This window comes from Clytia hemisphaerica, unplaced genomic scaffold, assembly GCF_902728285.1.
Source record: "Clytia hemisphaerica strain Z4C2 unplaced genomic scaffold, Clytia hemisphaerica genome assembly, whole genome shotgun sequence".
Taxonomy (NCBI): domain Eukaryota; kingdom Metazoa; phylum Cnidaria; class Hydrozoa; order Leptothecata; family Clytiidae; genus Clytia; species Clytia hemisphaerica.
Window position 1 is genome coordinate 453,397 of NW_027103507.1, and position 11,954 is coordinate 465,350.

At 35.6% G+C, this 11,954-nt stretch overlaps 1 protein-coding gene across 1 annotated transcript in view; it reads right to left on the minus strand.

The window, feature by feature from the left end:
• The window catches only part of LOC136798892 (voltage-gated potassium channel KCNC1-like), a 7,913-nt gene extending 1,214 nt beyond the window's left edge, over nt 1-6,699 (minus strand). The window contains exons 1-5 of the mRNA XM_067055555.1: nt 6,259-6,699; nt 5,472-5,564; nt 4,824-4,966; nt 4,104-4,263; nt 1,615-2,049 (exon numbers count right to left, since the gene is read on the minus strand). Of these exons, the coding sequence (XP_066911656.1) occupies nt 1,615-2,049; nt 4,104-4,263; nt 4,824-4,966; nt 5,472-5,564; nt 6,259-6,616 (1,189 nt within the window). The 5' untranslated portion in view covers nt 6,617-6,699. The remainder of the gene's footprint in view (nt 1-1,614; nt 2,050-4,103; nt 4,264-4,823; nt 4,967-5,471; nt 5,565-6,258) is intronic.
• Nucleotides 6,700-11,954: the final 5,255 nt, after the last annotated feature.

The following is an 11,954-nucleotide window of genomic DNA, read 5'->3' on the forward strand; positions in this document are numbered from 1 at the left end:
CAGGATAAGAACAATTTGAGGCGCAAAGTGCCAAAAAATAAGAACAGGCGAGCCCCAGCAAAATTCTACTGATTCTTATTTAAACAAGTGATACTTTTATGGACCTACCTGGTTATGCATTTAACACATATATAATTTAATTGATATCTACGTGAGCATGACCGTTAAACAATCATTCAGAACAAAAATAGTGACGATCTATTAAAATTAGTCGTTTGCGATTTTTAAGGAGTTCCGGATTCAAAGGAAGATTTTTTTGGAAATCAAACAATGCTAAGTTTTGGGCATCAACATAAAGAACATTTTTCTGTAAAGAAACAATTAAATAAGTTGAAAAAATGTGACGGAAATGTGAAAAAAACGACGATTTCCGGCACATTTCCGGTTCTACAGACCGGAAAAAATTTTTTTCGACAAACGGTTTTCGACACCTTTTCGGCAGTACCAATGTGCATCTATGTGCAAAAAATCGCAAAAAACTAATGAGAAAATCTCGAGAAAATCTCAAAAAACCGCTTTTTTCGGGACATTTCCGGTTCTAGCGGCCGGAAAAATTTCTTTTTCGAAAATTGGGCTCTGTCACATTTTGGGCATTGCCATTTTACATCATTGTGCAAAAAATCATGAAAATCTGTCGAGTATAAGTTGAAAAAATGAAGGAAAACCGTTTTACGCCGGTTTTCGGCTGTTCCGGCGATTTTTAAGGAGTTCCGGATTCAAAGGATGATTTTTTTGGAATCAAACGATGCTAAGTTTTGGGCATCATCATAAAGAACATTTTTCTGTAAAGAAACAATTAAATAAGTTGAAAAAATGTGACGGAAATGTGAAAAAACGACGATTTCCGGCACATTTCCGGTTCTACAGACCGGAAAAAAATTTTTTTCGGCAAACGATTTTCGACACCTTTTCGGCAGTACTAATGTGCATCTATGTGCAAAAAATCGCAAAAAACTAATGATAAAATCTCGAGAAAATCTCAAAAAACCGCTTTTTTCGGCACATTTCCGGTTCTACAGACCGGAAAAAATTTTTTTCGGCAAACGGTTTTCGACACCTTTTCGGCAGTACTAATGTGCATCTATGTGCAAAAAATCGCAAAAAACTAATGATAAAATCTCGAGAAAATCTCAAAAAACCGCTTTTTTCGGGACATTTCCGGTTCTACCTGCCGGAAAAATTTTTTTTTCGAAAATCGGGCTCCGTCACATTCGAGGGTTTATAGTAATGCACCTTTGTGCAAAAAATCAGAAAAATTGAATGAGCCAATCTCGAGAAAAGTTGGTAACTAACGTACTAACTAACGAACACGGGTTAATTTATAGGACCTCCACCCCACCGGGGTAGGTCCAAAAAATGTAGATGCTTAGTTACAGAATGGTGCAAAATTTTAGGAACGAATTACCCGTTTTAGAAAAACTATCACATAACATTTAAGTCTCTCCCGAATCAATACTGTAGTTTAAAACCATTTTTAATTAAGACAGAAGCTCAGGGACGTTGATTGAGCCTTGGAAATGAAGGGATCGGTTGACATTGAAGTATGAAATTTCGGCAAGAGGCCTTGGCAAAAGAGATCAATTAACATTAAAAATAAATGTATTTGTAAGGTACCTTTTTGTATTTCTGAGAAATCCTGTTTGCTCTTCTCGCTTCCACCGAAAAGTTCCGAGTAATATACAAAACTGCTAAACATGATAGTCGGCACCGTTAAGATGATCAACAAAATGAGAAGCTGGTTGATACTGGCTTGTAAGGTTTTTCCCAAAATATGAAGATCGTATAACAGCTTGAAAAGGCGGAAAATACGGAGGTATCTGATCATATTGAGCATCATTAACACTTGAGATTGATCTGTCCAGAGAAGTAATAAATAGACAGGAATGACAGCGAATAGGTCAACCCAGTTGGAAAGAGTTTTCAGATAATCCAGTTTGTCAGGGCAAAATGTGAGACGTAGTACGATTTCTAACGTGAACCATAATGCGAATAGGATTTCAAAACCATGTAAAATATTCGCTCCTTGAGTACGACTGGTGCAACTGGTGACTGAAAAAAATAAAAACCACAGGTAATTTATTTGGTCAGTTTCAATGGTTATTTAGTTACCGAGCTGAACCACAACGTTGTTTTTACGTTTATCTGGTATGTTCACGACGCCAATATAGCGTTGGATGAATGTTGTTGTTGTTGAAGACGTTGTTAGTCAGATGGGTATGCTTCTTAAGAGCTTTCATATGAAGTGGTGTGATTCTGAACAGGCTCAGACGAAAAATTAATATAAGGTAACATTGAAAAGATACGGGATGAGAGCTTGTATGTGTGAGAATCAAAGCTCTAGTTTAGACGGTCGACTTTCTGCCCTGTCTATTCTAATTGTTTGAGTAGGCGAAAAGTGGGCGCAAAGGTGTTTAAATCTTTGCTTAGAAAAGATTGAAAAAAGACATTGCATTGACGTTAAAAAAGGGCAATGCATTGACTTTAGACAGCCAACTTTTTGCCCGCTTTAATTCACAATTAGAATAGGCAGGGTGGAAAGCGTACCGTCTAAACTAGAGCAAAAGCCTTTCTAGTGAAAAGTGAAAGGCTCAATGATAGTGTGTTTACAGTCTACATGCAGATTAAGGAGTCATTATTTAAGTTTTTTTCGTGTCGTTGCTAAAGGCTATTTCACCATTTTTCAGGACTGATGCGGTCCCATAGCGGCTTCTCGTTGTTTAGATGCAAAAACAGGGTCGCAGGGCTCCTTTGGTTTATACAATATCAGTTAGAACGCAAAAAAGAATTTACAGACTCTGGTCTGTACAATGGTTTCTACCCACAGATATTTTTTAGAGCTAACTTTAGTTCGCTTAAGTTAATTTTAAGGAAGACAAATTAACGCCCGCAATACACCCTTCCGCCATCATGCTACTCACTCTAGAAGCCATTGCTTAAGTCCCAGTATCACTATTTATACGGGAGCGAAACCACGTTTAGTCTTTCTTATTCTTGTGTTTTCAATTTCCCACCCTCCCTTCCCTTCCATACATGGAGTTAGGGAGGGACGTGGTACTCGTATGCGCTAGTTTTTGCTTGCTTTTTTCTCTCTATCATTTCAGGATGAATGACGACGATGCCCACGTCCGACGTCGAGGACGCACAAGCAGCAGCGCAGCTAGTCCCAGCCAGGTTTTTTCCCCAAAAGGTGTTTTTACTCCAGGGACTAGTCTTTTTTGTCTTCTTTTGGGATGTATCACGCAATATGCTTTCCATTGGTGTGGGTCCCTTCGGAACCCCACACTCCTACCTAGTGGCTAGCTTATACAGTATCTACATGCACATACATGTTAGGAGTAAAGGCTGTCCTCCTTACAGTCCAAAGTCATTTGACTGTCCTCCTTACAGTCCACGCTCATAAGGTTCAGGAGTAAAGGCTGTCCTCCTTACAGTCCACGCTCATATGGCTGTCCTCCTTACAGTCCTTCGACAGGCCGTCATCCTTACGGTCTTAGGAGCTTAAGTTAGACCTCATATTGCATGGTACATCCCCAACAGCAGCCCCAAAGCGAACAATATTTCACATTTATTTCATTTCACAGATTTCGGCAAATTTCAATCATTTCAAGTTTACTATAATTTACTCATTTCGACAAATACACATTTCGGAACCTTATACACTTTTGTAATTTATTTGCCTCCCCAAAATCTTCACCTGTTTGCACTGTTAACAACATTTCGCCCTCTGACGTAAAAATTAAATGTAAAACACTAGATAGAGCTACTCCGTCCCTATTTGAATCAAAATAATCCACCATCTTCGGTGCCGGCAATTTGATCAATCAAGCCTATCTTTCACCTCGTCAAGTTTTTTTGCTTGGTTGAAAAAATTGCCGGTACCGAACTGTGACCTACTGTGACCTACTTTCAGCAAAGATGGCGCATTATTTTGCTTCACCTGTCGTCGTTGGGAAATACAGAGTAGCTATAACTAGTGTTTTATATAAGATATCTATATATGTTCCTACCCCACAAGCGCCAGCGCTATTCACTTGATCAAAAAGGGTTATCTTAGTAACGAAAAAGCGAGAGCCCCCCGGATTATTCGGCGATTTAAACATTACCTGACGTGTTTGATGACGTCAAATTATTGGCAAGTTGGTTCACGAGCAGTTCTTGTGTAGTTGGGCATGGTGTTTGTTTAAAGTTGACATCTTCGATGGTGATGAGAGAATATGTGATGATGGACAGAACAATGAAAAATAAGGAGATATATGCAAACATCTAAAAAAATGAAAATGATAAAAACTATCAATACAACCTCTCTAATAACTTGCTTACTTTATTTGAAGCGTCCACTTGCTGGGAATATAAATTGTTCTATGGATTTATGTCGCTTTATCTTGCAACAAGAAGAATGTACGAGTGAGGTCTCTGCAAGCTAGAAATGTGCGCCTTTAAAAGGTATTTCATAAAGAAAGTTTTACTAAAAATATTGAAACGAAAATAAATTTCGAAACCTTTCACCCCTAAAGCAAAAGAATTGGAAATGAGTCTACCAGAGCCGAAAAGGATGAGATGTATCTGTAAGGGTGTCAATCTGCAAGGACTTACACATTTAACGTCACTGCGCTATGGTACACGTTTTTTATAAGAACAAACTATATAAAAACATAAGAACAAGAACAAGTTAAGAACATAAGAACATGTTAAGAACGTTTTTAGGCTTAAAACTCTAAAAGTTAAGAACATCCAAAGAATTGAAAAATTTAGGAACGTGTAAACTTTGGCAACTTATAGTGAAACGGTCTCATGGTGTATTTAAATAAAAAACAATTTCAAACCTTTGCTAGCCCAGAGGAATACGGCTCATCTAAGACTTCCCAGATTTTCATTTGATAACGATGCCATTTAGCTTGACCACTACTGATCATTCGATATGGATCTGTTGTTAATGGTGGATGTTGCTTGGTTACGTCTTCTGAACCTTTCAAAGAAAAATGGAATATGCATGGTACACGCTATACATGTTTTTTTATAAGAACATCCAAAAGTTTTGAAGCCTTCGGATGTTCTTAGCTTTTAGAGGTTTAAGCTTTAAAATGTTCTTAACATGTTCTTATTTTCACCAATTTATGGGTATTTTTGTCCATTTACCTAAGAAATCGGGTCTTTTAGATTCCCCAAAGGCTTAAATGTTCTTAACATGTTCTTAACATTTTGGCTATCGAAGCATTATGTTCTTATATAGTTTGTTCTTACAAAAAACGTGTAATATATGTAATTACAATAGAATTCTCTCGAGGAATTCCTAAGAGATTTCTATTGTAATACTCCCGAAATTAATCCCACAATGCATCGCTTTTTTAGAAAAATCAAAAACTCCGATAAGATCTATTATTGTATGCTGTCAGAGTAATATGTTATTCAATAGACCGTCGTGTTCACCTAAAGGTTTATTTGGAAACTTGTTGAGACTATTTGGAAGCTACCTTGTTGACAGTGTTGTTTCTTTCTTGCAATGTGAAGCATTTTCAAATTTTCTTGGATCTCTCGATGTGTGGTGTAGTTTGGCCAGCAACAAGCTAAAGTGTGAGAAAAGGTTATAAAAATGATGAAATTGGAAGATGAAACAGACATGATAATTTAGGCTTGAATGCCCAAAATCAGTGGCCAAGGTTCTAAGAATACTGCAGGTAGAGATACAAAAACACCCCCTTCTCACAGACCCACTGGGAACCCTTTTCAATTGAAAAATTGTCCGAAATATCGTCCCCGGTGGAAATTTATACTCCAATTTTTGCAAATAATCAAAGAAACCAATCCTCACTGCAAAATATGACTCTTTTTTTCCCCATCCCTACTGAATATTCTGACTTGAAAACAAAAGAATTGACATCCACAGCCATAAAAAATACAGGAATATCAATCCCCATAGAGTTTCAGTCCGTTATTTGCATCCCTACTGGCTGAGAAAATCCTACCGGGTCTGTGAGAAGGGGGTGTACAAAACTCAGCCCAAATCAAAGTATATTTTCGGATAGCTGCCAACCAAAACTCTTATGGGACCGAATGCTTAAAATGAAACATAATTTCAATCTTGAAATGAATGTATGTTACTTATTGTTTATCTCCACAAGATTACCCCGAGAAAATAATTACGGTTTTCTCATACACCCAAGACGACGCCAAGCTGGTACAAACGCCAGAATAGCGTCAAACTAACGTCCATAACACCCATAATATAACGTTAGATGGACGTTAAAACAACCTGCTCACCTTCCATTTGTGTTTCATCGATTCCCCAAAAATTCAATTCCTCTTGAAACATTGGTCCACAAACATCGCGTGGACAATGTAATTTTCCCGTTTGAAAATAATTCAAAATGGCGGAAAAGATGCCTGGATGTCGGTCAAAATAATAAACATCTTCGACTGAATCATAATCTAAGTCATTCCGGAATTCATCACGTATAATCCAGGATAGAGGAGAATCCGGAACGTTCTGTAAAGTACTCACGTAAGGTGAGTGTTTCTCGCCACCAACGTTAATGTTGATTTTTCGTTGACCTTTTTCTGATGTTTGGTGCACTATTGTGCCACGTGGGGCGGATAGTTTGGTCAAAAGATTCACCATATTGCATCAAAATGGAATAATGAGTTATTTCTGAAAACGAAAATTCATAAAATTTGCAAATTTCTATCCTTTTATACACGAGTCCCAGGTAGGGTCGCAAAAACACCAAAATAGAAAAATCAGTCCCTCGTAGGGTGCATATTTTTGGAAAATTTGGGGGGAGAGTAGAAAATTTGAGAAAATTCTGGAGTTTCAGTCCCATTCAGGGTCACTTTTTTCGCAAATTTCGAGTCCCACGTAGGGTCCATTTTTCGAACTTCAGCGGAGCACCCCCGTCGGTCGACAAGGGTAGTACCCCCCCCCCCCGGGTGACATGGTTTCTACATGGTTAGTAAAAAAGAGGGTACACTTTAAAGCGAGTGGACTGTAATAGTGGATTCTACCGTGAAGTCAGGTAACTTGCATCAGTGGAGGGAAACTTGTATAGCCATCAATCCGCTCACAACTCTATTCTACCATTTTTGTTTTGATTTAACTCTGTATTTAATGACCAGCCAGGTCATTCATTTGAGGGTTATGCATGTTAGCCTCCACTGATGCAAGTTACCCGATCTCACGGTATATAATTAGAACCAAGGAGATTTAGAGAGTAAAGGTCAAGATAACTTTTCCATCAAGAGTCAACGAGTTTAATTTTCACAAAAATGAAAATGTTGATAAGTATTGTAATCTTGAAGGTTTATTTTACTGTAAACTTAGAAATAAAAACATTTGAAAATCTCAAATTATTTTTCTCCATATTTTATCGCCCTTTGATGTCCTCTTGGGTACCACAGAACCTTTTTCAAGGACAATAATTTTCTACTAATATTTCTCTTCCATTCCTCTTCCAATTTTCTATCTACCCTCTATCACTTCATTTTCTTGATAATATTTTTCATGAATATATTTCGGAATGAAGAACTTTGAGAGGAATAAAAGGAAATCTTTCTTTTCCACCTGCGTTCATTTTTATTATAAGAAAAAAATTGATAAATACAGTATGTAACCTAGACACTTTTTTTATAAGAACAAACTGTATAAGAAAATAAGAGTCCAATGGCAAAAAATATAAAGAACAAGTTAAGAACATTTTAAGGCTTTGAGGACTCCTGTTTTCTTAGGAAAATGGGCAAAGATTCTCATAAAAGGGTGAAAATAAAAACATGTCAAGAACATTTTTAGGCTTGAAACTCAAACTCAAAAAGTTAAATATCCAAAGGCTTCAAAAATTTTGGATGTTCTTATAAAAAAACGTGAAGTCATTTTTTGTTTCTTTCTAAACAATTTTATTTTTGCTAACGTAAGTTTTGTAAATACAACCTCAAGCCACTTGACCTTTGACCTTTGACTTCACTTGACCTTTAGGTAGATGTAACTAGATCCAAAGTGTTGTATAGAGATAAATCTTAAATGTTGCGCTGTTAATGTAAAAAAAGTCAGTCGAATTGACTAAAAATATCAAAAATTTCACTCTAAGAAATGCGGCTTTAATATTCTAATGAAAAATATGAAAAATATTTGTTTCCCTGTAATTTTCATTCCCTTTCTCTCGTTTAAATTTTTTCAATATTAACTTTCATTCAAAATAAAGTTAAATATCAATCAAACTTTCATTAGACGGATAGATTTATTTGAAAAATATTTCATTTTAATATTCTCCTATCTTACAAACAGACTAATCGAAATTATCGCATACCAAGTTTGAATAATATCAAACAATTTTGGAAATAATATAGAAATCTTTATTTACATGTTTACAAACTCTAGGGAATGATTTCTGAAAACTTCAATATCTTTAAATCGAATGTTTACAAATTCTAGGGAATATTTTTTGAAAATTCTATATACATTAAAATCAAATATTTTTCTACATTAAAATCAAATTACCCCTTAGGAGCTTTTAAGCTACTATTCTGTGCTGCTTAATTGTAGGGGTGGAATAAGCATGGTGCTCTGGGAGAAATTCAGAAAATTGGGGGGGGGGTCAATATTAAGTGATTTTGGGGTGATTTTCTAAAAAACATAGAAGAGTACGCAGTAAGCAAAAGTTCACTTGACTCTCAGTAAATATTGTTTTTACTCTCAAATTGAGAGGCTCCGCTGAGGTTCGAAAAATGGACCCTACGTGGGACTCGAAATTTGCGAAAAAAGTGACCCTGAATGGGACTGAAGTTCCAAAATTTTCTCAAATTTTCTACTTTTTCCCCAAATTTTCCAAAAATAGGCACCCTACGAGGGACTGATTTTTCTATTTTGGTGTTTTTGCGACCCTACATGGGACTCGTGGAGGTTAAAAAAGGTACCCTGACCAGCGGAGCCCACGAAAGTGATAACAGGAAAAATGCTAAAAGTTCCCGATTAGAGTCCCAAAATTTTCATATTTTTGGCCTTTTCTCAATTCTAGCAGAGCCCAAAATTTCCGAATTTCAAAAGTCGGGGAACAAACAACCCATCATTTGACAAGCTTAGCCGTCCCCCCGATACCATTTTTTTATGGGAAGATCCAAAATTTTGGAGGCGGCTTCGAATGTTCTTAAATTTTTGTGTTTTCGTCCTAAAAATTTTCTTAATTTCACCATTTTGTGAGTATTTTTGTGCAAACTTTCTCAGAAAAATTGTTTCAGAGTCGATAAAGCCTTAAAATGTAAGGACATATTAACTTAACTTAATATTTTTGCCTTCGAAACATGTTCTTATATAATAGTCTGTTTTTAGAAAAATGTGTATACTATTCTGGTGGGGATCAAATTAAGGCAAGTTTATTTCAAAAGTAGAGGGTTCTTTCATCTATGATGTTATGTCGAAAAACAGCAAATATAAAAAAAAACCATGATGGGATTGATGAAAAAATTTAAAGTTACGGAGTGATGGTTTAACCATTTAAGCATCTTTGGGGAGCGCAAAGAAGCCTCCCACAAAGAATTTTTTTGATAACCTTTATATTTATCCAACTAACTTGAAATTTTGCATCGAATTGGCATCATTGATGACATTGAACCACCTCCAACTTTTTGTAAGTTTGATTTTTTTTACTCAAATTTTGTGAGGCAACTGAATACGTTACATGTATTTTTGGAGCAAAGGATCATTTTTTGCCACCCGTTGGTATCGTGTATTTTACAGACCAGCCCAAAATTGCCCTTTTTGCTTAACTCAACCCTGTATTTACTGATTGGGAAATGCTATGACTATGACTGATTTTTTTTTCAAAATTTTGTTAAATTTTTTTCAATCTTGATCTCTTGGAAGATTGGTGGGAGATGCTTGAAAGGTTACAGACATTTCAAAACAAAGTATTTACAAAAATTGACGAAGAGTGTAATTGTATTCTTTTAAAGTCAATTTTTCTTTCAGCCAAAATAAAATAATAATAATAATAATGTTTTACAGATTTTCAGGCCACCGTGCAAGCACATGGGCCTCTATAAATCGCTCATTCATTGGTTTGGTTTGTTACAAAGGTTAACTTCAAACAGATATGCAACAATAGTGACAATTTCAATCGTACTCAAACATTTTCTCTTTCCAAGCTAGACCGAGGTTTTCTTTAAACTCTTGTATTGTAGATGATTTAACTACTTTTTCAGGTAGGCTATTCCACTGTTGAATGCCCCGATAGTAAAGGGAGTTGCTCTGGGGTCCACGGACACCATCGTTCCCGAAAATTCTTACCAGTTCAGAATTATGTGTTCTCATTGGTCTTATTCGTTGGTTAAATTTCTTAGGAACACACGATTTTTCATAGTGATTTAAATGTTTAAAGATCTCAACCATATCACTTCACTTACCGCACGCCTATATTTTAGACTTGGGATTCCAATTCTTTGAAGTCTGCTTTCATAACATAGTCGTCCACATGTTTCGACTGTTTTTGTAGCGCGCCGCTGAACACCTTCTATAAGTTTTTTGTGTTTTTTTCAGTTTCGGTGACCAAATGACTTGGGCATATTCTAGGTGGGGCCTGACAAATGTTATGTAAAGTTTACGGAATAATTCAGGAGTGAGATACGTGAAGGTTCGTCTAATTAGACCAGCCATTGAATTTGCCTTTTTTACTTGGTTTGATATATGTTGGTCAAATGAGAGATTTTGGTCAAAGATAACTCCGAGATCCTTTTCGAATTGTACATGTTTCAGTAAATTTCCTCCGAGTGTGTATTGATGTACATGTTTAATTATATTCGGCTTACCTAACATTAGTACATGACATTTGTCGGGATGAAATTTTAAAAGCCACGTATCTGACCATTGCTGTAGTCGATCGATGTCCTCCTGGATTATAAGTGCATCTTCAATTGATTCTACTTTATTGACAAGTTTAGTTTAATGCTGTTTTCTTTTTGGAAACAGTTATATTTCAGACAATTAACTAATAAATTTCACAATCATAGGACTGCTAAAGTCCCCTAAAGTCTGTATTTCAAAATAATTGTTTGTCTGAAAATTTTTGATATATTATTACTAGTTTTATTTAAAAGTTGAAAAGATAATTTTGAGTGGATGGTGGGGAAATTTTCAAAATTAAGATTTTTCAACTCAACACAAAAGAAGCTAAAAATAGGCATCAAACTTTAGAGATAAACTTTGATCCAAAAGGGGTCCCAAAAGGTTTGAAAAATCTAGATACATGTTTTGTTAAAATTTCAGAAAACATGTTTGATCCAGTAGTATCGTTATGTGCAGACTGGCATTTTTTTGGAACAGAATACACGCTTCTTTTTTTTTTATAAGAATGGTGTGAATCCGTTTCATCATGGATATCCTTAACTTTTTTGGGAAAATCATCCTAAAATATTCTTACAGCATTCTTAGCTTAGGATCCTAATTCATACTAGATTTAAGATGTTAGTACATACGTCTCAAGCATAAAATGGCACTTTTGTAAAAGGAATGAGCTTAACTTGGGGATAATTGTTCATTTATAATTGAAAATGCTCTTAAAATGGCATTCTTAGCTTCAGTAGCAAAATTCCATGATGGTGATATTCTTAGCATTATTCTTACTTTTTTGGCCATTTTCATCATGGGCATTCTTATAAAGCGTATTCTTATTAAAAAAAGCATTTATAAAAGATAAATTCATACAAACATCTTCTAACAATAAATAAAATTATTAACAACATTATTTTTATAAACGCGATCAGCATATATACTATGGGTCTATGTAGGTCTATGTAGTGTTAAAATAAGTAAAATTGTTCTAATCATAACCTCATTTTTAACTATGGATATTTTCCAGGGCTATCAATATCTTTGCCTTACGGGACATTTTTAATAAATTATGCACATCAAAATTTGAACAGGGACATCAGCTGAGCTCAAAGAAGCCAGTGTGTCGAAATACAGCGTGTCCCGA